The 26,507-nt window shown below is 46.6% G+C and overlaps 1 protein-coding gene across 1 annotated transcript in view; it reads right to left on the bottom strand.

The window, feature by feature from the left end:
- Window positions 1–13,299: 13,299 nt before the first annotated feature.
- PXDC1 (PX domain containing 1) overlaps window positions 13,300–26,507 on the bottom strand; it is a 28,653-nt gene continuing 15,445 nt past the window's right edge. Inside the window, exons 4-5 of the mRNA XM_042938044.1 lie at window positions 18,585–18,696; window positions 13,300–14,516 (exon numbers count right to left, since the gene is read on the bottom strand). Coding sequence (XP_042793978.1) covers window positions 14,399–14,516; window positions 18,585–18,696 — 230 coding nt within the window. The 3' untranslated portion in view covers window positions 13,300–14,398. The remainder of the gene's footprint in view (window positions 14,517–18,584; window positions 18,697–26,507) is intronic.

Raw genomic sequence — 26,507 nt, 5'->3', positions numbered from 1 at the left:
TGCTGCCCCCTGGAGGTCAGGCATGACTGGGGGTAGAGAGGCACCAGCCTCCTTCATAAGGGGAGGGAGCTTTTGATCAGCCTGGGATAGGATGCAAAGTTTGGAACGACCGGGCTGTAGGAAAATGAGCATTCTCCACTGCAGTGGGTGCAGGGAAAGGGGTCCTGGGGCAGAACCAGGGCTCTGCTGGATGAGGTGAAGTCAGGCAGGGAAGGGGCGCAGGGGCCCTGAGAGGCTGCTCTGGCCATCTGGATGGGGTATCTCGGAAAATCTCAGCCACCTCATCAGCAGTAAGAGTCCATATCTGTCTTAGGATTGAGCTCCATGTCCTTGGCTCTGTTGGTTTCCAATTTCATGCACTCCAGGCTGGGAGGAGAATTTGTGCCAAAGATCTGTTTCATGAACACATTTTACAACAAACGATCAAGAATGCAAACACATAAGAAATCTTGGCAGAGCTATCACCAGTTGAAGATCAAATATAATCTGGCCCCAGGAGCCATGGCCCAGAGACAGGGTCTAAGCACATTTCTCCTCCCTGTCCAGAAAGTATAGGCAAAGTCGCTTTTCACACCAGCAGACAGCTGCATCCTGAAGTCAGCATAAGTCATCACTGAACAAACCCTTCTTTCCATACACGAATGAAATCATCAAGAGGCCTTGTCTCCCCTGCCAAACGCTGTTCACATAGCCTCTTGTTTACTAGTAAACCCGCACTGCACACGCCAATTCGTCGTCTTCAATAATTAATCCAGCACATATGAATAATTAAGGCTCAGTTGAGACCTATAGCTGAGAAATCCTACGGTCATTAGGCTTTCTCACGCAGTGTAATGGAAGGAACCAAGAATTCTTTGACAAAGGTACAGTGACAGAGTAGGAAATACTCATGCAGGTGGCCAGTCCCACAGGGAGCCAGATGAGGCATCAACCACCTGCTGCCCAGCCCCGAGGCAAAGTTACACAATCTCACCCCCTTATCATTTTACAGCCCAGTCCTTCTGGAGATGGTGTTTCCTTGTGCTGTGTGAGACTTCGGGCTTCCTCGATCCCTGTGGTGGCAAAATTTTCCAAATTCCAGAACATTCACTTTTCGTGAGGGGAAAAAATTTTACTAGCATTTTAATAATAAGAAGATGGTACTCCCCACCTGCCGGTGGCTCAGTCGGTTAAGCATCCAACTGTTGATCTTGGGTCAGGTGCTGATCTCACAGTTCATTAGATCAAGTCCTGTGTTGGGCTCTGCACTGACAGGGTAGAGCCTCCTTGGGATTCTCTCTTTCTCTTTCTCCCTGCCCCTCCCTAATTCTCTATCTCTCTCAAAATGACTAAATAAACATTTTTTAAAAATAAGGAGAAGATAGGCATTCACAGTTCTTAGAAAAAAGAGAGTACTGGGGGAAAGGCAGCCAGTCCCACAGGGTAGCGGGCCAACACTGTGCAAGACACTTCATATTCACCGTAGCCTTTCACTTGTCCTCTTGAACAATTTTGGGGAAAAGCTGGTAAACAAAAGTGTGCCCAAACACTCAGGGTCAAGATCCTTCCTACTCAGGGGCTGTGGTCTTACCATTCCTCTCTGGAGCTGTTCTTTCCTACCACCACCCCCTCACTAATCTTCCCTCTTCATTTCAGTTTACCTGTCACTCCCTCAGGAAAGCCCACTCAGACCCTTGTGCCACACCAGCTTCCTCGATTTACATAAGCTCCTGCTCAACTCTGCTTCCCTGTTGTGATTAAACACTGCCTGATGTGTCCCCGTGTCGCTGTTCCTCCTGCTAGAATGCAAGCTATCTCAGGATGAGGGTCTTCTTCTGTCCTTTTATGCTTGCAGCCCCGGGGCCTGGTTCAGCTGTAATGCCCTTCACATACTTACAGGATGACTCAGCCCAGGTAGGAATGAAGATTTAAACACGCATGGCTCGGATTCCAAAGCTCAGGTGCTTTTGACCACACCAAATGGCAGCAGAAGCGGGGGAGGGGAGGAAGGACTTTAGTGCTCATGATCACAGCTATAATATGTAAGTGGCTTAATATAAACTAAAATCGTAGTGTCCTCCTGAACACTTGTAGAAGCTGCCAGCTGGAGGTGGCAGTGGTAGAGCAAGGGCTTGCCTAACGCACTTGCCCCAGGGTCAAGTCCAATCATTGGGGAATATGGCTCCTCACAGTCCTGAGGCAACACCTGGCACTTCATCACAGTGTGCTAAGACAATTCAGGGTCCATGCCCAACACTATTTCAGTGTCCGCCTCTGGGTGTTATTGTGATACTGAATCCCCTATTCGTCCCTTGTGCACAGAGACCAAGCCCTGAAGTCCCACCCTCTATCTGCCCTTTGGTTTGAGATTTTGATACCCTGGTAAAACTTTTAATACGCAGAGGAGGGATGACTCCCTATACTTTAGTCAAGCTTTGGTGCTCCAGGAGAAATAAGCAGTCTGGGAGCTGTGAGAGGCTGTATGTGAGGACATGTGGGGGGGGACTCAGGGCCAGACAACAGATACATGATTAACATGGGGAGAGAGATTGCAGATCTACATGGCGCCTAACACCTTTCCTCTCTGAGTTTGCATAGTGATAACAAAAGATGGTCAAAGCAAAATACAGAGTGTTTCACCCTTTGTCTTCACCCTATTTTCCTCTTGTTCCTTGAGCATATTCCTCAGATGCATGCTGAGTGTTTTCAGCCGAATTATCCATGAAAACATCAGACATGAGTCCGTTGGATGATCTGTCCAGTTCACAGTCACCAGCATGGAGCATGAGATGCCCACGAGAAGGCAGCATTTGTACCAACCTCAAAGCCAACAGGTCCCTGTGCCCACTTCCTCAGTTTCCCCCTGCCACAGCTGTAGATATGCAAACTGCAAGTCACTTAATCCTTCTGGTACTCACTTAGAAATAGAAATTTGTATATATAAATATGAACAGTGTGCTTCATCTTTAAGAAAGCAAACAGAAGTTGTTCTAGACCAAGTTCCAATATACATTGCTTCCAAAATAGATGCATAGAGCAGAATCTATCATCTATTGCCCACATATTATTTCCTAGACCCTAGAGTTTCACATTCCTTATTTCATTAAAATTATTTAACAAATCTATGAAGAAATTACCATTGTCCATGTTTCCAGCTGAGTAAACTCAGACTCAGAGAGGTCATGCAGCCAGCTGAATTTATGGCCATTCAGTGGTGTGGTGAGATTTGAACCAGGTCTATCTGGTTCCAAGGACTGTACTACAACTATGATGTTATACTGCTGGCTTTGTAAGTTATCACAGCAACTTTGAACCTTGTCCTTAATACATAACTATAAAAGAAGAATTATAGTTACTATTTCCCCACTAAAGGGTAACAATTATGAACTACGATGACCTAACAAGAGACTGGCACTTGAACCCAGTCTACTTAGGATAATCAGAGAGGGAAAGTAATAAATTATGGTTTACAGAAAAGGTTTGGTGGAAAAAGCCAGGTCATAGGAAGAAGAGGTGATACCTACCACCAACAATCAGGCCACCCCAAACCCACCGACACCAACCTAATCTTGGCCCTGCTTGGTATTGATTTTCAAATTTAATTTTTTTAAGTTTATTTATTTATTTTGAAAGAGAGAGAGAGAACACATGTGCGAGTGAGGGAGGGACAGAGAGAGAGTGAGAGAGAAAGAATCCCAAGCAGGCTTCCCACTGTCAAGCCCATGAACTGTGAGATCATGACCTGAGCCAAAATCCGACTGAGCCACCCTGATGCCCCAAAATTAATTTTCAAGCTGATAAGAATCCGTGAAATCTAATCAAGCTCTTAGATTTTTAGAAAATATTGGAGAAAATAAAACGTCTTAGGAGTTCTCCATTTAATTCATCATCGAAACTCATTTTCATCTCACTGTGACAGAGCCAGCAACACAGAATGGATTGTGTGGGTTCTAGGCAGTGTATTTGGGGGTTTTGGGGGGGAAGGTTTAAAAAAATTTTTTTTATCGTTTTATTTACTTTTGAGACAGAGAGAGACAGAGCATGAACAGGGGAGGGGCAGAGAGAGAGGGAGACACAGAATCGGAAGCAGGCTCCAGGCTCTGAGCCATCAGCCCAGAGCCCGACGCGGGGCTCGAACTCACGGACCGCGAGATCGTGACCTGAGCCGAAGTCGGCCGCTTAACCGACTGAGCCACCCAGGCGCCCCAATGGGGGGGGGGGGAGGTTTTAAACAAAACATGCCAAGTGATAAATCTACTGGAAGTCAGAAGCCCCACTCATGGTGGTGCAATGCTCTGCTGTTGGCGGATGATGGGATGGTGGACCGTGGGCCACAGGGTTGTGGCCACAGCTGAACTGCAGAAGCAGGGTGCCTTGGCAGGAGATGGGCAGGCTGTCAGAGCTCCACACAGAACAAATTGGATTCAGGAAAGGCCCCACCCCTCAGGCACCTGGAGACTTCAGCAAACCCAGACTAAAGTCCTGCCTTTCCAGCGAGCAGATGCGTCAGGGGCTGGATCAAAGGCAGCAGCTCCTGAGCACCCAGACCACAGCCCACCTGCTGGTGGGGGGTAGTTTGGACTACCCAGCTGCTACCTGCTGTAAGAGCTGGGACCTTTGGAATCCAAACTTGTATGTTGCTTCTAGTGATCCAAGCAGCTAAGTAACCTATCATCCACAGGCCAGGAGAGCACACCCAGGGTCTTTGTCATCCTCAGGTGCCAGTCACAAGGATTTTCCCATAGCAGATAAGCCAGACACAGAGAAAGTATGGTTTATGCTTCCTCATTCTTTCTTCTTATTTTCTTTGTGGTGAGCAAGAGGAGAAATCCCTTCTGGTGAGGGACACGTACAAGCCAGGGCCCATGCTCCCACCCCCACCAGGACTACTGAAGATCAAGTTGAACCAGATTCCCAGAGAGAATAAATAACTCCCCAGGGCACTGTGGGTGTTTGGGGAAAAAGTATTAACCCATTCCGGCCATAATGACATGCTCTCACGACATGCCACAACTTAGCGCCTCCCTGTGTGAAAAGCATCTTTCTAGGGCTGGGATGATGAGGTGAGCAAGACACACTGGGTCGCCGGTCTCACTCAATCAGATCCCAGGCGCCCTGAAGGAATTCCCGAGATTTTCAAAGTGCTCGGCTCTTGTCTGCATGCCGATCTCATACCAGCGGAGTCTAGTTCTAAAGAAAGAAGTTCCTGGGCTTGTGACTCTAACTCGCAAATCCTAGCTCAGAGTGCAGACCAGACTCAAGCATAAAGACCACACAGGCTGTGGACACTGTGCACCCGGCCCCACACTCAGAGGTAGATTGAAAGCTCAAACTGTTCTGTGAGTTGACTAGTATCTTGAAACTAAGCAGAGGTTGAAGGAGTCGGGGCCCATCTACAATGGTTAAAGAGCACCTTCAAATGCCCTACCAGGCAGTTAGTCAGTACACACCTTCTCACTATCCTTGCTTTTCTGGAATTCTTTTTCTTTCTTGTTTTTCTTTTTCTTCTTACTTATCTCCTCCTTCTTCTCCCTTTCCTCCTTCCTACTATGTTTTGTTTCATGTTTTCACAGGCTAGCTGCTGTCAACTCAAGACTTAGCATCTTAGACACCTCTGGACACTTAATGTGTTGAGCAGTGCCTGAGACATAATAGATGCTCAACAAATGTTCCTTCTCTTCCTCCTCTTCCCACTCCCTGTCAAGGGCCTTCCGTGGTTTCCCAGGCCTGGATGTGGATGACAACAGTCATGTCACACCAACCCTCATGCCTCAGGGTTGGGAAGTCATTGTCAGCTGTTTGCCTAAATTCTCAGAGGACTAATTTCATGGATTTTATTGCATGCTTCTCTCTCCCAAACAGGAGGCTCTTGGGCTGACTTAATCAAGTCAACACCACTCACAATATGAAAAGAAATAAATTGGGTGGAGAAGTGTCAATCAGACTATTCTCAATGAGTCAAAATTTCAAGTCACTGGGGAACTTTTAATCTAAACATCCATCCATTCCAGTCCATTTCTGAAAGCCCTAGCATGAATGTTGTTTCCATTTAAACACATTATCAGCTGAAATCAGCAAAATCTTGCTGGGTTGCATGGGATGCCTGAGGGATACCTGATCATTAAGCTCCTTTTGAGTGAAGGAAAACAAACTGTTCATAAAATAAAACTTTATTTTCAAAACCACAAAAATGAGGTGCATCCCACATTGGGTAGCAGCCTTCCTCCCTGGGTCTCACTCCCACTAAATCTATGTCTTTTCAGAAGAAATAAACTCCAGAGCGAAAAAGCTCATATTCTAGACCTGAAACTGCTTTAGAGTCCAGGGCTTGGAGACCATAACTCATGTGTCTTCCACCCTAGCACAGTACCTGGCTTTATTGATAATAGGGACAAGACTGACCCCAAATACTTAAAACAGAGAATTAAGATTGGGCCTTTAAGGGATATAGTGGATTCATTGCAGTAATGGCTCCAACTTGTTCAAACCTCCTTGTACCCATATTGTTGGTAGTGTCTTTCCACATGGACCTGAGTCCATGGACCTGAGGCTTAAACCAATGGACCATAACAAATGTTATGGAAACAGCCTTGAAAAACATTTGCACATTGGGGCTTCCCTTCTTTCTGCCTATGGAATCCTGAGTTCCCATGTGAAAAAGCTTGACTTGACCAGCTGGAGGAGGAGAGAACACATGGAGCAGGAATGATGAGCCATCCCAGGAGCTCTCCTACACCAGCTCTCCTGCAGAGAGCCCAGCCAAGATTGGCCAAGAGGGGTCCCAACCAGCAGAACTACCCGGTGAATCCCAGGACATGGTGCTGATCCACAGAACTGGAAGCTAAATAAATAGCAGTTCAATCACTAAGTGTGGAGCTTGTGTTATGCAGCAAAAGCTAAGTGATACAAAGGCTAATTTCCTTCATTGAAAAATGAAACAAACAAAAAACTCCTACACATCTTTCACATGTAAAAATACTTCTACAGCCAATAAGGCTTTATTCAACAAATACATTCATTCTTATTCGTGAGAAATTTTATATGCTCAGGTATACTTTTGCTTCTTACTGTGGCAATGGCAAAATTTTTGAAGCAATCTCACTTTCCATCAATAGAGGCCTAGTTATATTCACATGAATTGTTGGTGGGTGTACAAACTGGTCTAGCTCCTGAGGAAGACGATTTGACAATGTCTACCAAATTATAAATTAATGTACCCTGTAACCCAGATCTTTTGCTTTGGAGGGATTACTCTACAGATATATCTAGATGTGTATTGTAAAAAGGTTCTTCTCTGCAATATTGTTTGTAATAACTGAAGAATATTGGAAACAATGCACACATCTGTCTGGGGACAACTGGTTAGATAGAGTACTTCCACAATGAAATGTTGTGCAGATGCCAGCCAAGGATGAAGAAGCTCTTTCAGAATTGATAGATAAAGACGCTCAGGGTATCTTTTTAAGTAAAAAAGCAAGATATAGAGAAGTGTGCATAGTATGCTACCTTTTGTGTGAAAAAAGTGGAGAGTACAAAAAAAATGGGTAAATGTATGCTTATATTCATATAAAAACTCTTGGTCGACAGATGAGGAACAATGAAAGTGGTTACCCAGCTGGGGGTAGAGGGTTGGGGGAAATGGTATATGGGGAAGACAGGAAGGAAAATTTTCATTGGTTATCTTTTTATTCCAATCAGGTTTTTTCCCTCATTATTCCACCAAAACTGCTCTTGTTAAGGTCAACAATGACTTCCACTATGCTAAAATCCAATATTCTTTTCTCCATTGTCACCATGCTTAGTTATCAGGAGCATTGAACACACTTGATCTGTTTCTTTTCCTGAAATACCATCTCTGCTTAGCTTCTGGACTCCACATTCTCTCAGTTTCTCTCTTACCTCACTGGCCCTTCTGATTCTTGTTTTCTCTTTTCTTCTTTTCTCTCAGTGTTGAAGGGCCCCAGGGAATAATCTTCGGAACTCTTTTCTGTCTACACCCACTTTTATGGTGATCAAATCCAGTCCCATGGCTTTAAATAGTTTGTCTTTTATTTTGGTAATTCCCAAATATCCACCCTCAGATCTGCTCTCTTTCCTGAACTTCAAAGCCAAGTAATAGTGATAGTCATTTCAAATTTAACATGTCCAAATTATTTCCTGCTCTTCCTTTCCAAAACCTGCTCTGCCTTTGGCATTTCAGTTGAGGGAAACCAAATGATCTGGTGCTTGGGCTCAAAATCTTGTAATTACCCTCTCATACCCAGTGACCAACCCAACCACGGTTCCTTACTTCCAGTGTTACCACCATGGTCTACAATCATCTCCTCCTGGATTACTGAAACACCTCCTGACTAATCTCCCTACTTCTACTCTGCCCCCTCAGTCCTATTCTCTACCCAGCAGCCAGAATGACCCTTATATACATCATATCTTATTACTCCTCCTTTCAAATTCTCCCTGGGGTTCAATCACACAGTAAAGCCAATGCCTTACTGTGGCCTATAAGATCACCCCCAATATGTGCATATGTTAAAGAGCCAGGTGAATACATTAAAATGTATATACATTCATATATACTTCTGGAGTATACCCAAGAAACTGGTCATAATCATTGTCCCTAGGGTAGCTAGGGCATAAGGACGAGCAGGAACTTGCTTTTCAAAGAGCACCACTTTGTATTATTTTGAATTTTGTATCATGTGCAAACAATATCTACTCAGAACATAAAGTCAAATAAGATTGCCATTGAGAGTTACATTCCAAAATTAACACTTAATTGATTAGAATTAAGATATGCGAATTCTCCTTTAATAGGAAGAATGGATCCCAAGACTTGACTGCAAGACATGTCTGAATATATTCAAGTGTCTCAAGAAAGAATGTGTCTCAGAGAAGAAGTGCATTGCAGAAGCAAATCTGTTCAGTGCCTACCAAGCACCATCCATTCGAAAAATCTTGATCCACCCAACCAACTCTGAGTTTTTGGTCCAGTAGGAAGCCATAATTGTTCGATCCAAAAGAACATAAAGGATGAAAATTTATATGCCCCCACCTCCCACCAACAAACTCTTCCTGGAGAAGTGTTTCCCTGCTGAGCAAGGATGCTGCAGGGCCAAGAAGAGGGTCTACCCTCCCATAATCCTCATCTGAATATTTGAGTCAGATAGGCAAGGCCATCCTGACTTTGGAGATGTTACTGCTTGTAACATTGGTGAGGTCATCTCTATTGTCTTTTCATTCAACTCTTGGGTTTCCAATAATTCATTGCTTGTCCATGACAAATTTTCACTTGCCTGCAGAGAGATGAGAAAAAAAACATAGTCACTTTTAAAAACTGTGAATCTGTTGACTCTGTGTGGTGTCAAAATGCCTTCCATAAAACTCTAGAGTCTTGGTATCACTGCTATTTCTAGTGGCATTTAATATAATTAATCTCTCTTCTAATTTCCATATTCATGAACAAGCTTTAGATCATTATTCAACTTTTCTCACTTGCCAGAAGTGAAGGCACTGGCCAGCCATAACTTCTAAGGATTCTGGTTCCTGGATCAGTTGTCTCTGATGTAAATAAATAAATGACCAGGCCCTTTGGTGTTTAGACATCTGTCTCAAGATTGTTTAACATGAATATGCCCACAGAAAAAAATTGCTCTTGGGATTTACTGTCTTAACCAAGGGCAGCCCCTAGCTTATGGCAAATTCACATTCATCTGTCAATTCCTACCACTCCTATCCTCACCCCCACCCCCAAAACAGACAGGAGCAAATAAGAGAAATGCTAACACTGTGCCCAACAATCTAATAAAATTAAGCATGTCTAAGATTTGATACACTGCACACCTGCCAAGTCAGTTAGCTGTTCACACTCTCTGATTAGGAGCAAAATTTATCAAGTTTGAGCAGACTATTGAATTCTGAGGTGCTTCAAGACACATTGTTATTGACCATGAATGCTAAGTTATATAGACTTAAGAAGACTTCTTTAGTTATTGTCTAAAAAAATAGGTATATTCATATTTGTTTGGTATTTTCATAAGGAAATATTAGAAGCCTGACCTAGAAACTAATCGGTATTAGGGAAGATGGGATAGAGGCAGGAATAGGAATGATACTTTCTGTGCAAAACCCTTTAAATCATTTTGAATTTTGCACCACAGGAATATATTACCTATTCAAATGAAGAAAAGGTAACATCTATGGGGTGCCTGGGTGGCTCAGTTGGTTGAGCATATGACTTTTGATTTCAGCTCAGGTCATGATCTCACGGTCATGAGATCAAGCTCTGTATTGGGCTCTGTGCTGATGACACGGAGCCTGCTTGGGATTCTCTGTCTCCCTCTCTCTCTGCCCTTTCCCTGCTCATTCTCTCTCTCTCTCCCTCTCTATCTCTCAGAATAAATAAATAAGTTTAAAAAAAGATTTAAGAAAAAGTAATGTCTATATCTATATGGAGACCTGTACCTGTTGGAAGATTTTTGCCTGAGGCACAATGTCATGCCGCAAGTTTGATTTTCTCTGTGTCCTCATCAGGGGATAAAATCAGATCCCTCTGTAGACCAAGGACTCATAGGGATTAATATGTGTAAAACAGCATCTTCTAGTTTCTGTATTTGATGCTTAGACATCTTGAGGTCTTGCTCATATTGGAGGGGCTTTCCCTCCACGGATTAGCCAAGTCCTAGAGATAGTGAACAACTTGCCTTTGAGTATATGAAAACCAACCAATGCAGAGTCCACACCCTTACCACCTCCTTTATGGGCTTTCATACTTTGGGTCACTGTCCACCTTCCATAATCTCCTCAAGGCCAGGGACAGCCCTGTGCCCCAGAGCCCACTGAAATTATTCAACCTAGCCAATCCTAAAGCTGCTTACCCTGCCTCTGTTTCTGTCTGTAGAAATAATGAAAAGGCTCTTGCCCCCAGGCCCTCCCTTCTCTGTCTCCTGACCAGCTCTAGTGTCTCTCCATGTGGTCCTACATAGTGTTGTGCCTCCCTCCTTTTGGGATCTGTGAGTAACAAACTATCTTTTCAATGGGAATCATCTGATCTGGTGGCCTTGCCATACCTGTATAACCATAAAATCTACAGTTTAATTTTTTTCTTTTTTTTTTTTTTTTTTTTGAGAGAGAGAGAGAGAGAGAGAGAGCAGGGAAGGGGCAGAAAGAGTATCCTACACCAGCAGCACTGAGCCTGATGCGGAGCTCAAACCCATGAACCATGAGATCATGACCTGAGCCAAAACCAAGAGTTCGACTCTTAACCAACTGAGCCACCCATGCACCTTCCCTTCCCCTCTCCCCCTGCTGTAAAATCTACATTTTAAAACAGTAGGACCCTAGAGTAGAATACTGATCTGCAGCGGACACATTAGTGCACCCGACATGGGTCAGAAACTTCACCTGCAATAAAAATGCTTGTAATTTGACAGAATGCCCTCTTAAATGAAGACCAAGAGTGCATTCTATCCCCAGCAGGAGAATGCAGCCAAGGTTAGGACACATTGCTCAGGGAAGTTTGGCTGCCAACACCCCTGCATATATTGCTATTAATGAATGTTCTATCTGTGAGAACTGTGTGGTTATTAATCACCCCCCAGCCTGCTCAATTACCAGGTAGCTTGTGCTTGTCTGCTGTCCCACAGCAAGGACGCGTCCTGCTCAGCATGTCAACTCTGCAGGCTCGTCAGAGGGCAGACCTAGATCATGTCCTCATTGTGCATCTTCCCTTCAAGCAAACCTCCTCCGTGAAATACAGCATCTATTTACGACACAAAGAGCAGATGACCACCCCCACCCCCACCCCCCCCCCCCCCCGCCTATAAATAGCCTTTGCTGAAGGTTCCTATTGAATAGGAAACTTAGGCAACTTTCATTTGATTTGCTAAGAAATTGTTTTAACTGCATACCCCTTCGCAGGGGCCTCTCTAGCAGAGTAAATGAACTTCTTGACAGTAGTCCTCAGGATTCAGTAATAAAGGGCAGTATCCAGGCCACCCCTGCCAAGGGCCTCCTGGCTACCAGGGCAGCACAAGGGACATGTCACAGAAGAAATAAGATGAGAGGCAGGTTGTTCTAAAAGCATTCTCTGGAGAAACATGTGAGGGCAAGAGTGCAAACTTCCCACATGAACTTGAACTCCTCTGGTGTTGATTCTCTGAACTGATGGTTTAGAAGCTCAAAGTTCCTTATTCTTTTACTTGGAAAAGTTTCTCATCACTGTTGTTTTTTGTAGCCCTTCAAAACTGGAATATTTCATATGAAAAGTCCCAATTTCCAGCTCCTACTGAAAAACTGGGAGAACTGGCCACACTGGGCTCACACTACTGGCTGGAACTGAGCGGTGGGAATGGGTCCCTTTCTACAGTGCACAAGCTGTGCATTTGCTCCAGTCCCCACTGCTCCACACTGACCTTCCCACAGTGAGGTTGAGTGCCAGCAACCAGTTACCATGCCACTTAAAGAACTATTTATCTGTACTTCTGTTTCAAATGTGGGAACATGAAGAATGAGCCTACATTGTGTTTTTTTGGGGAGGGGGAAGGAAACCAGAGAATATTCTGATGTGCTTCATAGAAAAACAAATATGCCAACAGCTGACTCTTAGTTGAGAAATCTTACGGTGTGTTGACTGGAAATAGTGAAGCTTCTTCAGTGAAGGCAGATAGGGAGCTTCTGGAACCAACCTTGGGACCTGATGGGGAAATACAGTCCAAGTCAGCTGAGAACCACAGGCAGCTGCCTGACAGTGGCTGGACAGAAAGGAGAAGCACTTCTGGGTAACAGGGATAATGAGGATCAACAACCGAAATCTAGGTGGTGATTAACTAAATGTGGTGATTGATTTCCAGTCTTAACTGCCTGGCAAGCAGCCCTATCCTTGGAAAGAATGCACTTCACCCTGCAAGATAAGAAAGGCAACTGGTCAACCGCCATCAGCCACCCAACAGCCTATTTGAAAGCAGGGTGTATTAAACCAAATGCAGCTGGAAGGCAGAAGGGAAATGTAAGTGCCATGGAAATCCCATATGCTATGCACTTGGGTCACGGAGGAGGTTTCCTGGGACTGCCAAAAGGAACATGGAGAAGGTGGACAACCTGAAGTAAACAAAGAAATAAAAAAAACAAAAAAAACCACACACACACACACACACAAAACACAAGCTGTTTGCTCACATTTCAGTTTGGACAGATTATTCCTAGGGTGAGAACTGAACACATTTCCTGCAGAACAATGAGACCAGAGTGCCCCGTGGCCAGCTCTGAGGGTGCACGGAATAAAAAGAGCCATACCTTGACACACCAAACATCTTAAATCCACGAGTAGAGTAATACACTTTATTTAATTAAAATAGATTAAAAAACAGACTGTGTAAAAGAATTAGGATTCTCAATAATTTACTAGTATTTACATTAGCAAATGTTGGTCGTTAGTAGACACCATGAGGAGAGGAGCACACAGAACCCAGACCCGCCTGCCCTGGGGCAAAGGGGAGACTTAGCGCTTTCCTGTTGATCCCCCCCTGCAGGTCAATACAGCATGACATCACTGAGAGCTTGGTATACAGCAGGAGAGGTGAACCTCCCACGGTCCGCGGTCCAGGGGTTACAGCACTGTTACCCCACACTGCAGGGCTGAAGAGGGGCTGGCAGGCCAGGCAGGAACTCTCTTCCTCTTGAGGAGAATCAGCACTTCTCAGTATCCGCTCACGGGCACCTGCTCAGCAACGGCTTCCCCTGTCTCCACAGCCAATATGCGCCATTCACAATGACTCTTCTGTGAAGAGCCCCTTTGGCTGACACAAAACCCACAGTTTCCAGATAGAAGATGAAAAACAGAAACGAAAGCCACACATCCTGGTTCCCAGGGAAATCCTGGATTACCTAACATTCCCCGTGTATGTCGTCCAGAACTTGGCAACCCAACACAATCTCACAGGCAATGTTTTGTGCGCTTGTTGTATGAAGGAATGGTGGGGAGTGAGGGTGGCTGGGTGGCCTTGGGCCCCCAGCACCCAGAGGAAGGCTCCTCTCCAGGAAGCAGTCATGGAGAAAGGAGGAACCTGGCCGGGCCCTGGGTGTCTACCCTGGCACCCACATGTCCTGCAGGCACTTGTGGGTCTCCCACACGAGGGTGAGGAGCGAGTCCCAGGGGTGCAGAGACAGGCTGGTGGTGTCGGGTGCAGAGAGAAGAGCCCTCAGAAGCAGCAGGCTGTGCGGGACTCTGGTGACCTGGCTGACCTGCGAGTCAGCCCTCACTCCAGAAAACCCTGCTGCTACACTGGCAGGACACCTGGGCCTCCCGGGCACCATCCCCACAGAGGCACCACCTGGCCCAGGCCTGGGGCAGCGGCTCTGCCCACTGCAGCCAGTGCCGAACCAGCAGTCAAGGGTTGGGGAGCAGTGGGGGCCCAATAGAGACTCAGTCCAAAATGTCCGTCTCAAAGGGGACCAGGTGGTAATAGGATAGGTTGGTGACATAAGCCGCTGGGTCATCGCCATCCTCCAGCTCTGAGGTAAACTCACTGCCATTCTCAAACCTGAAATGGAAAAGTCCAGAGGTGAGTCCTGGGGCTGGCTCACTGACTCCCCACCACCACTGAAGAGGAGAAATAAAGGGCAGAAGGTCATTGGCAAGAGGGCGCTTCAGGGTCAATGCCAAACACTGTGAGAGGGCCTGTCCACAATGCTCTTCAGGATACACAGGTGCATCAGACCAACAGGCACAGTCCTTTCAATGCATGAAGTATGGGGAAGAACCATGATTACAAATTAATTAGGTGAAATGGACCCTTCTCTAAAGACTGTGATAGCTCTGCTTTTTACTGCCTTAGAGACTGCTATCTGTATTCATTAGCCAATATTTACTGAGGCATTCATTCATTCACAGAGTGATTATTTTTCTCTATCTAGGGATCCATTCTGTGTCTGGGGACACAGCACTTAGCCAGGCAGGGAGTGGGTCTGTGGGTCTGTGGGAACGCAGACAACAGCAAAGATGAGTGAGAGAAGCCACTGTGGTCACAAGCTCACAACCTAACCACATCCCTGGGACACGTGCACAGGGGACTACGGGGACTGAGAGCAGTGGTCCAGAGAGGTGTGGGCAGGGCAGGGGGCAGGGGAGGTTCATGGAGGGAGGGCTCCTCTTAGAGGAGGCCTTCATCTGACTGGCGGGTGTACCTGGGGGGAGGGGAGGCAGGTGAATATGTACCCCAAATGTAAGGTGACTAACACCTTCCTGACATTCCCCCATGAATTGAAACCATTTCTAATCCCTGTCTAACCCAGACAAGGCCTCCTAAGCTAGAAAAAAAAGACTCCAAATTAAAAAAAAAAAAATGCCTAAAAGAGAAAGAAGCACCTGAAGGACACTCTCCCCAGGAAGGGAAACAGAGAAGTTGCTTGGGCTGTTTCCACTTTCCTAGGCTAAGGATCAGTCCCAAAAAGCGGGGCAGGGCAGAGGTGGGCTGATGCAGGCTCCCCCTCGGCTCTCCCAGGAAAGCGGAGGCCACAGTGCACACTGTGTCCCTATGCTGATTCCCGGCACTAAGCAGTACAGCTGTAAGAGCTCCGCTGTACCTGGAAAGGTTTGGCCTAACCAGGAAGGGTACGAACCGAGCAAACGAGACGGCAAGGGGAGTCTGCTTGGCTGCACCGGCCAGGGGGCCAGGGGGCTGCATGGGGTACAGAGAAGAAGCCCAGCCCATGCCTGCAGAGCACACTGGGCAGAATCCCGCAGATTCAGAGGTGGGGCTCCCAGGGAAGCAGGCTTCCTCTCAGTGGAAGCTGAAATTTAAAAGTGTTGGAGGAGGTTCGAAATTGGACAGAAAAGGCCACAGAAGCATGTCTTCCTTTAATTCCAGAGTGAGGGGTGTGTGTGTGGATGCGTGGGGCCTCCCCACACCTGCAGGGGAAGGGCTGGGGGCTCAGCTACTCCTCCCCACACTGCCCGCCCAGGTGGTAGCTCCAGGCTGCGGAGAAAGAGATGTAGCGTGGACACAAGTGTGCGCAGCCAGCCAGGCAACATGTCTGGTGGAGGGAAGACCAACTCTCCAACTTTATTACAGGATGTGAAGTCTCTTCCGGAAAACCAGCATTGGAATGAATTAAAAGAGGACTTGGGTGTAGGGGAAGGCTCAAGCCAGGGGAGGGACAGGACCAAGATACAGCCCTGTGGGGACAACTTCTCACCCTTCCTACACGCCTGCCGTCAGATCAGGTGACCCTGAAAACCCAGGCAGGGAGGGGAGGCTGGGAGGCTGGGGAAGGTGAGTGACCAGGAGCGGATACCTCTGCTCCTATCCTGTGAGGACAGGGTGGGGGCTGCCTCAGCCTTAAGTGAGCTTCCTGGGAGCCCGGGCACCACTCCAGCCAGCTAGGATGGTCACCAGGCAGAGGCCCCACTGTCACGCTGACTCACATCTCTGCTAGGCATACCCCATCCCCCGTTCCCTGAGTGCAGTGGGGTCTCTGTCCTATCTGCTTGGCTTTACAGCACTGGTCCTACTGGCAGGCTCAACAGCACCAAATTCCCAGTGTCAGGGCCAAATGGTAACTCCCGGGTACCACTGAGGACAGCTGTGGCAGGGAAGCACAGCCTTGTTACTCAAACGTCATCTCTGCAACCTCCTGTCCTATCATCACCCCCCTCCCCTGCTGCAGCTCTGTGCAGTGTTAAAACAGGCTGCTCTTGAGAGACTCCAGCAGCAGAACGTTAGCTCAGCTGTGCTGCTCTACATTAGGCACCTAGAGAAAATCCTGGCAAGCCCGAGTCAGGAATTTCCTCTAAATGCTCCCCTGAGCCATTTGGAGGCAGACGTTTCTTTGTTAAGCTTTTCTGGGATCACAGAGGTTTTTCTTGCTGGCTTCCTGCCAGCTGGGCATCCTGGAGCCAGGGGGCCACATACTGGGAGTGTGACATGCTTGTCCATGCAAAGCCACGGGGGGGGGGGTGTCACGTGACCACCCTTGCTTTCTCTCTGCGTGCCTCTCCTCGGCAAAACTATCCACAGGTTCAACTTGCTTGTCAAATCTGGCCAGGTGCAGAGATGGCATCCTGAGGCCTCCTGACGATGGAAATGGTCCCCCCTGGGAATACTGTGGGGCCAGAGCCAGGGCCCTGCAGGGTGATGAGGGAGGGTCTCCACCTGTTTCTCCTCCACCAAGACAAGCTCTCTCCAGAAGCTCCTCCTGTGAAGGTAAAGGGCCTCTCCTTCCTGTCATCCACTTAATGCACAGCCATCTTGTTCCCCCATGATGCCAGCCCCACGCCAGCACAGAGGACCGTTGGGTCAAGAACTAATGAGCTACCTATATACACATACAGTGGATGCGATGCCATGTGGTGTCATGGCAAGGCATGCAGAAGAGACAATGGCACTTCAGAGAAGGGCCACCCCTCGCAGCCTCACCAGCATATCCTTTTAAACAAGTATTTCATGACATCACCATTGTGAGGGATCCCTGTGCCATCCACCTAAGAGACACCTGGGAAAGTGGGTGCTGCTGGCCAGAGCCAGTTCCATGGGCTGGACAGGGCTCCTGCTGTGCTCCACCACACAGGAAGAGTCCAGTAGAGGAGGCTCCAGTCGCCTGTACATCCTGGGGTCATGCTCTGTTCTGCATTCAGCTGGTCTGGGTGTGTCTCAGCACATGAGTTTTCCTAGTTCATTTTTATTTGCAGCTCAGTTGGGTGGGGCAGGATGTAGGACCCCAAGGCCCCTTGATCCTGGGATGAGCTGCCCATGTACCCACAGGGAGACCCTGAGCACCCAGAGCTGCCTTCAGGGGCTCCTGGGCCAAATGTCTCACAGTTACCATCTGAGATCTTTCAGTGACCCTGTGAGAGCATAGTGGGCCCCACTTTGAAGAAAAGAAGCCAGAAGAGGTTAAATAGCTTTCTGAAGTTCACACAACCAGGAAGAGCCCTGGGATTGGCCTTGACAGTCAACAGAAGCCAAGTTGTGATGTCCCCTCAAGCTGCCTCCCAAGGACTCCCAAGGACATGACCTGGAAGTGAACCAACGATGAAGGTGCCCCTCAGAGACCCCAGGGTTGGGCTTTCCTAGAGCACTTATCATGGTCAAAGTTCCCCATTATTAGGGGAAAGAAGAACAGGGAAGGCAGTGGTGTCTTTGGTGGTCCCACCTTCACTAATCAGACTCCATTAATCAGCAGGCCCAGCAGGGCCAGGCCTTAGCCTGTGAGCCACACAGAGGCCACCTCAGAGTCAGGAGAACCTCCAGCCCTGTGATGTAAGACCATGCAGGTGACACTTCTTCCCATCCCAGGAGACCAGACCCTTTGAATGAAGAGGCTTATGGACCCTATAGCCCCAGCTATAGATCTGAGCCTGGCAACTTATCCTCAATGCCCCCTCACAACCAGCCACTTGGTCCCACAAAGTTTATGAATCAAGCTCTCACCATCCTCTAGAAGAGGCAAACACTTAGGATAAGTATCCAAATACAGATAGGATGGCTCAATGTTTCTGGCCACATCTACTTCCTCTAGAGCTCTGTCTGGGGAGAGAAATCCAGTCCCTGGCACCAGCTGACCATTCAGGCAGCCCTTCTATAAAACTATATTCAAATCAATGTACTTACAAATGCTCTGTGGGATCCACACCCAGGTGTTGGTCTTTTCCGTTCGGTATACTGTGGTCAATAACAATTGTTTCTGTATTTGCTAAGCAAAATCCATTGGACCTCATGATTTCTGAAAAATGAAAGCAACAAAGTAAATATTCAGGAGAGGCCAGAGTTTGAAGTTTTGGGCTTATACCAATCTCCCTATTTCCCCCTCCATCTACTGCCCCAGATTCTCCCCCATGCTCTGAGAGAATGTTCTGTACCCCAGAGGCCCATTCTGGAGCTCTACCACACAGATTCAGGAGCCGATGCCAGAGGTTGGCATCAGCTCCACAGAAACCACACCTGTGGACCCCATGCAAGCCAAAAGCCACATCACTCCCCCGAGAAAGATGCTCTGGTTGCACAGCACCCTCCCCAAATGCCTTCCCCATTGGTTTACAGCTGGGGTAGAAAGACTACTGAGCTCATATCTATTGGTCTGGCACACACTGCCATGAGGCTCTGCACAGGGTATCCAGTCTCCCCCGTGCCTGAGATGGGGATAACACTGTCTACCACCCTGGGTTGCTGGGAGGGTCAAATGAGATCAGTATGCATTTTATTTATCTACATATATTTTTTTAAGTTTATTTATTTATTTTGAGAGAGAGAGAGAGAGCGCGTGCACAGGGTAAGGGCAGAGAGAGGGCGGAGAGAGAGAATCCCAAGTAGGCTCCACACTGTCAGCACAGAGCCCAACGTGGGGCCCAAACTCACTAACCATGAGGTCATGACCTGAACCAAAATCAAGAGTTGGATGCTTAACTGACTGAGCCACCCAGGTGCCCTGAGATCAGTATGCACTTTAAACCAATGGGCAAATTGTTTTTTACTTTATATAATTCTATAAACAAACTGATTTTTTTTTTTACCTGTAAGCACAAATCTTGGTAATTTAAAAAGGCCAACAAAGAATGCGTCTTCATATGCCTATGTTGGCTGTATGGGGACAGCTTCCAAGGATGGAAGGCTGGTGCTTACCCAGCACTGGGAGAGGAAAGAAAAGGGATGCGTGAATGTGTGGTAGCTGAAACAGCACTGGCTTGGGGCCTGGACATTGCACCTCAGCCCAACAATGAGTTCCATGGTCTTGGGACTCAGTATCCTCAACTGGAAAGTTTCAGAATACTGCTGGGTGATCTCCAAGGATCCTTTCTGCTCTGAACTCCCATGAACTTCCAGATTCCATCATGTCATCTGGTCCATTTAAGTATGAGGAGCCAATGTGGCTTGATTCACTTGTAATATCTGGCGTAGCTTTTATTTACCTTTCCCCAGGAATGTGTTTCTTGTCACTTCAGTAGATTAAACATACTCCAAGAATATATCTGGTAGCCATTACCAGTTCTCCTTGTTGTTGTAGTTCTCCATCTCTCTGTGAGGCTGGCTTAGCCCCTAACCTCAGCTCTTAGCTAAGCTCCATGTTTATGGCCCTTGTCTGTCTTCTCAAATCAGGCCCTCCATTTACCTCATCTTAAAAAACATGCTTAAGAGGTGCCTGGGTGGCTCACTTGGTTAAGCATCCAACTCTTAACAGCAAAGCTCAGGTCATGATTTCACAGTTCGTGAGTTCGAGCCCATGGCAGGCTCTGTGCTGACAGTGTGGAGCCTGCTTGGGATTCTGTCTCCCTCTCTCTCTGCCCCATCCCTGCTTGTGCTCTCTCTCTCTCTCTCAAAATAAATAAAAATAAACTTAAAAAAAAAGGCTTAAAATAGACTCCAAATCTCTGGGGCATTCTCAAATTCAAAGGATTATCCTCTCCCCATTCAAGGTCTAACACATAGAAACACACACATCTCTAAATAGCTTTCCTCTCCTACTGGCCCAGCCCAGCCAACAAGAACATTCCTCACTATCCACAGTCTCAGTGGGCATCTGATGCAATTGTTTGCGGGATTGTTTCCTTATATTTTTTTCTTATATCTTGTTGTAATTTAGGTTATTTTATTCCCATGTGTGGATTTGGTTTTTTCATAAGTATAATTACAACTTCCTGTTTATTTTTAATCTTTCTAGGTATTTGGTTCACAGTTCTTCAAAGTTTTCTCCATACAAAGAGAATTAGGGAAACCACACAAAAATGAACAAAGAAAAACAGAAGATTTCCTCCTTACCCCACAGGACTAAAATGACTCTTCCTCAACCAGATTTGCCAAGTAATTGCTAAAATTTCCTCCTGACTTTCTGCAGAAGTGACAGGTCCAGTGCCTTTGGTCTTTTGAAACACCAGCCCAGTTAATCACACTCTGGGTGACATCAGCACATTGCTCTTCCTGCCCACCCCACCCCTCTGGATTGAAGCCCACCTGCCTTCCCTGTGCAAGAACAAGCATGGAGAGCCTAAGTCATGAGAAGGAGCACCAAAACCCTAGGAGAAGTCAGTGCTTGGAGCCTCTGGGAACAACAGCATTTCTATGTGAGAGAAGATGTTTACCAAAGTCTCAGTGAACAGACTCTGAAGATGACTAACTCTTAACAGGAAAGATTAAGATTCCCTCGCCGCTCAAATAAAAATCTATGGCAGCACAGAACCACTTTCTTTACTGTGTTTTCCTGACTCAAATCTGTCTCAGAAGCACATAAAACCTCAGCCAGCTAATAGTTTCCAGCCCCTCTCCCGCCCCTTTGCTAAGGGAATTTGGAGGGGAAAACCCTACAAGTGAAAACGAATGTATATGCAGCAAAACATTTCTGAACATGTTTCTGAAGAGTTACCTTGCATGGGAACTTTTGAACTTCCTAATTTTTCTTAAATATGAAATTTGGAACTCTAAAACATGGAATGTTTGCCAGCCCCCCAAAACAGATTTGTAACAAATCATCCCTTAACTGCTTATGCAAAGAAACCTCTGTACATAGTCATGTGGTTTAATTTTTTACAAGGCAAGCTGGAAACTAGTTCTGCTACTTGTGCATGAGGAGCAGGTTACTGCTTGCTCGGTTTCTTCATCTACAAAATGGGAATAATGGTGCCCATCCTAAAAGACCTAGGTGGAGATGACATGAGATGGTATTTGTAAAGAATCTAACAAATGTGGAGGGCTTGAAAAACGGTAATGATGGTATCATTATTGCTAATGTCAAGCAAATAAAAAGAACCAAAGAAAATGTTGTTATTATTACAGAAAAGTGCTAACCTCTGAAGGCTATCTTCAAACATACTTAAAATGTGAATTTCTTAGAAGTCAGCTTAGTACCTATAGCAAAAATCACTGGCCAATGTAATTGCCTTAATCACATACATGACTGATTCCACGAAGCCGTTCACTTTCAAGCTACTTTTCTGCATTCATATTTTTTTTTCACATGAAGAGTTCTGCTTTGCCATTTAACTTTTTATTTTGAGCTAATTTTAGAATTACAGAAAAGTTACAAGAATAGTACAGAGTTCTCACGGAGCTCCCCCCAGCTTCTCCTGATGTTAATATTCTACATAACTATGGTGTTGTGAAGAAAGCTGGATATAACTAAATACTTCCCCTACTTGAGTGTCACAGGCTTTTTCACTAATGTCCCTCTTTTTTTTTTCTGTTCCAGACCCAATCCAGGATCCCTTATTGCCTTGAGTTGCTGTGTCCCAGTTTTGTATGACCTCTGATGGTCCCTCGATCTCTCATGAAAGTAACACGTTGGGCAGGACTGGTGAGGTATTTTATCGAAGGTCCCTGGATTTGCCTGATGCTTTTGCGATGTGACCCAGGTGGTGCATTCCAGGCAGGAATCCTGCAGGGTGACCCTGTGTCCCCTCCATGCATCCTGCCAGGGGGTGTCTGATGTCAACAGGCCTTTTTTCCAGGATGTTCATCAGGATCACTTGCATAAGAAGTTTCTGCCACATTTACTCTTTCTCTTTGTAGTTAATAAATATCTCAGGGGAGATGCATTGAGAGTGTGTAAAACCTTAAACTTTGCCCTACTATCTTAACAGGAAGGATAGGGTCTTTACTGCAACAATTATACTTGACCCTTGAATGATACAAATTTGAACTACATGGGTCCACTAACATGTGGATTTGGTTTTGGATAAATATAGTACAGTACTGTACATGTATTTTCCTTATGATTTACTTATTAATGTTTTCTTTCCTCTAGTTTACTTTTATAAGAATATAGTGTGTAATACATATAACATACAAAATATATGCTATCAACTGTTTATGTTATTGATAAGGCTTCTGGTCAACAATGGGCTACCAGTAGTTAAGTTTTGGGGGAGTCAAAGTTATACATGGATTTTCAACTGTGGGGAGTGGGTGCCCCAACCCCCATGTTGGTCAAGGGTCAACTGTACTACTGTGGTGTTTGCCCAGTGGCAACTTCTCTATCTTTTTATCTGTAGCCATGTTTTCATATGCCCCCTAGGCCATCATTCCTTCAGTTCAGTAATTCATACATTCCTTTTTTCAGCAGACATTAGCTCAGTCCTGAAAGCATTCATAGCGTAGCCACCCTCCATCTAAATCCTCTCTCCCGTTATATTTTCAGTGTAGTCCAGCAATAGAACAAAATCCAAAGCACCACCTTTTTATTAATTGGCTAATCGGACTAACCTTTTAAGGTAAAAGTTAGAGTTGAGATTGTACAGATGTTTGGTTAATGAAATATGAAATTATAGGTCATTTCCAGGCCCCCCAAACCTGAATAATTAGATTTTTATGGCTTATGTTGATGAGTCCAAGTAGCCAGATCTCAGCTGGGGTTTATGCTTAAAACCACAGACACAGCCACAGTGTAGAAAAGAACATTTAGGGTTTTTTTTATTCCATAAACATTTAGATTAACACAGGATGAAGAATGTTTAAGTCTGTACTGGCCCAAAGCATTGCTGAAGGGGCCACAGAGTTTCCTGACTGCCTTTCCTGGGCCCCAGGATGTGGCGTGGTTCCCACACTGCTAGCGCCTGGCGCCATCTAGTGGAGCCCCGACCACAAGGCGGTCTCAATAGGAGAAAGAAGAGGCTGTGTGCCCGCCTACCCGTAAAGGGAAGCAAGCCTCTGACAGCCTAGGTCAAGTGCCTGTCCCCCATGGTGCCACCTCCATAAATGCCACATCCACAGCATAAAAAGACATTAAGAAATGAGACAGGAGAGGAGGAGGAAGGGTGCAATGAGTCGCAGGAGGCAAGGACGTTTTCACGACTGAGTGCAATTTAGTGGGTTTTTACCACTGAATAGAATTTAGCAGGATGTGACAGACAGGCAGAGTTTGTGTGAACAGAGGGAAGACAGGGGCCCACAGCCCTGCAAAGCCCCACTGAGAGGAGGCTGAGGGTCTGGAGCAAAGGGTTCTATGGTGACAGGATCAGACTCCGGCATGCCTGGAATGACTAGGGCACTTGGCCTTTACCATGAGTGTAAGGTCGTGAGAAAATGGGTGAGCCCAGGAAGTCAGAGTTATGACCGACCTCAGTATTCAGGGTGTGTCCTGGGGCATGTTCCCAGGCTGGCCATGCTCTCCAGAGCCTGAGGCTCCCCGAATTCATAAACACCCACACAGGGGAACCAGCCAGCATAATATGGCTTGCCCCTGTGCAGACTAGTTCCCAAAAGGGCTGTTTGTGTTACTGTAAGTAGAAGTTTCACTGAAAAGTATTTTTGAATTTACTATAGTTCATTGTCTTACTGGATTGGTTTCCTCCCTCTGTGAATAATGAAAGTACATCTTACTTCCTGGGGAATGCCCCCTCACTGCCTGCACATGTACACACTAATTTATGGTGAGAAGCACTCACTCAGACAGAGTGAGGGCTGGCTACTCCTGGAGCAAAGACGGGAAGCCTGGGAAGCTTCCAAGGGAGAAGCCCCAGACTTGGTGCCCAATAGATCAGAGCTGATGAACAGGATAAAATCCCCAGGAGTCAGAGAATCTTAGCCCTGGAGGGGTGGAGAGGCTTCTCACAGTCTGCTAACCCTGAGAGGGATGCCTCTGATAGGCCCCCTGGCCTTTGCACGGAGTGTAAGTCTTTCAGCACAGATTTACAATAGATGTTTACAGACTTCATTGTTAGGCAGGCACAGTTGTTACAAAGCGTTCTGTGCGGAGCCAAAATTGTTCCAGTTTCTTCCACCTACTGCTGTGTCCCTGCAGGCTGAAACCTGTCCTGAGTCCTCGCAAATAGACTCAGAGAATGTAGTTCAAATCTCACCTGGGACACTACAGTTACCCCTGTTAATTTTCACCTCATTACTCTCAGCCCTTTAGGGTAAACATGGGTTCTGTGTTTATCCAAGCCACAGGTACAAACAGGACATGGAGACAAAGGGAGTGTTCCAGCTTGCTGCACTCCAGGAATGAATCAGAAGCAACTCCATGCAGCTCAGCCACCAACACAAGGTCTGAAAGGGTTCTGTGGCTCTCTGTTGTCCTATTTGCTCAAAACAGAAAGAAATAAGGCAAAACAGAGACACCAGTTCTGGGACTTTTCTGCTCAGGGCTAAAGAACAGACACTTGCCCACAGTCCCGGTGACAGCAAGTAAAGCCCAACATGACTGACAGTTAGGTTCCCGGAGTCCTGGTTGTGCCCTGCAGGACTGGGGTCCGTAGACACCCAACCAAGATAAGTGACTGCCATTTCTCTTATAAAGGAGTTTCTGGGTGCCAGGTGCCAGCTAAGGAGAGATGCCCAAACAACCCTGCTCTTTTAAGAACACACAGGAAGACATCAAAAGCACCAGACCCCAACAAACCCAGGCCTAACAGCCATCCTGCTTACATGTAGCCATATCCAAACGTATTTTCCACTCCAGGGCCCCAGGACTTGTCCATCCTGTCCACACCACCACCGCACACAACTAGGAATCTCAACCCTGCTGTGTGACACATAGCTGAGTAAGGACACTTTTCTACCAAAGATATCGGCTGCCACCATCCTGATTTGTCCTATGTCTCCCCATCACCATGAACCCCCCATGCCTTCTTATGAGCCAGCTCTGGGCTCAGATGTGCTCTCATCTGTGGACTCTTCTTCATCAACTTCCTGAGCCTTCCTCCTCCACTGCTCCTTCTTCTCTCCTCCCTCCTCCATTCAGAAATAGATCCACTGCCTGGGGGAGCCCCGTAGCTGAGGCTCCCAGGACGGAGCTCTTTTCCCCACAAAATGCCCCTCAGCAGCCTTCACCACAATCGTACTGCAAAAATAAAAGTCTACTGTCCTAGCAACAGGTGTGACCTAGATTCAGAAAGCTACCCAACAGGGTGAAGTCCAGGCCCGCCCTCCCTTTCCATCCACCCCACAGCTGAGCCAGCCAGCAGCTCCTCCCAGCTGACCATTCGCTCTTCCTGCTGCTGGGACATCTGCCTGTTCGGCGCTAGAAGGCATGGCCCGGCATCAAGACTGGTGACACCCAAACTGGCTTCCCTGTTTGTCCTGGGTGCCCTAAAACCAAATTCATTGCCACCTTACAGAAACCATCTTATTTTAGCACGCTAGGCTCCCGATTACAGTAGTTCGCTTCAAAAAGCCTTATTAATGTTTTCATCATATCTTTTTTTTTAAGTTTCTTTATTTTGAGAGAAAGAGAGAGTGAGTAAGTGGGGGAGGGGCAGGGACAGGGAGAGAGAGAATCCCAAGCAGGCTCTGCACTCTCAGTGTGGAGGCTGACTCGGGGCTCAAACCCATGAACCGTGAGATCATAACCTGATCCGAAACCAGGAGTCAGACACTTAACCAGCTGAGCCACCCTCTCGGGCCTCTCGTTATGCTATTTCTTAGGTAAGTTCCAATTTACATGCCATGTTACTCACTTTGGAAACAGGAAAAGTGTAAATGCAGGTCAGTAGGTAGAAAACGCAGTGTGTCATGAAAATCAGGCCACAGCGTATACCCACTATTCTGGATCCCCTAGAAGGGGATGCCCACCACACAGACACTGAACTGGAAGGGCTTCTGGGAAAC

Source organism: Panthera leo, chromosome B2 (assembly GCF_018350215.1).
Source record: "Panthera leo isolate Ple1 chromosome B2, P.leo_Ple1_pat1.1, whole genome shotgun sequence".
Taxonomy (NCBI): Eukaryota; Metazoa; Chordata; class Mammalia; order Carnivora; family Felidae; genus Panthera; species Panthera leo.
Note: the sequence above shows the minus strand (reverse complement) of the source record. Positions and strands in the feature narration are given on the sequence as shown.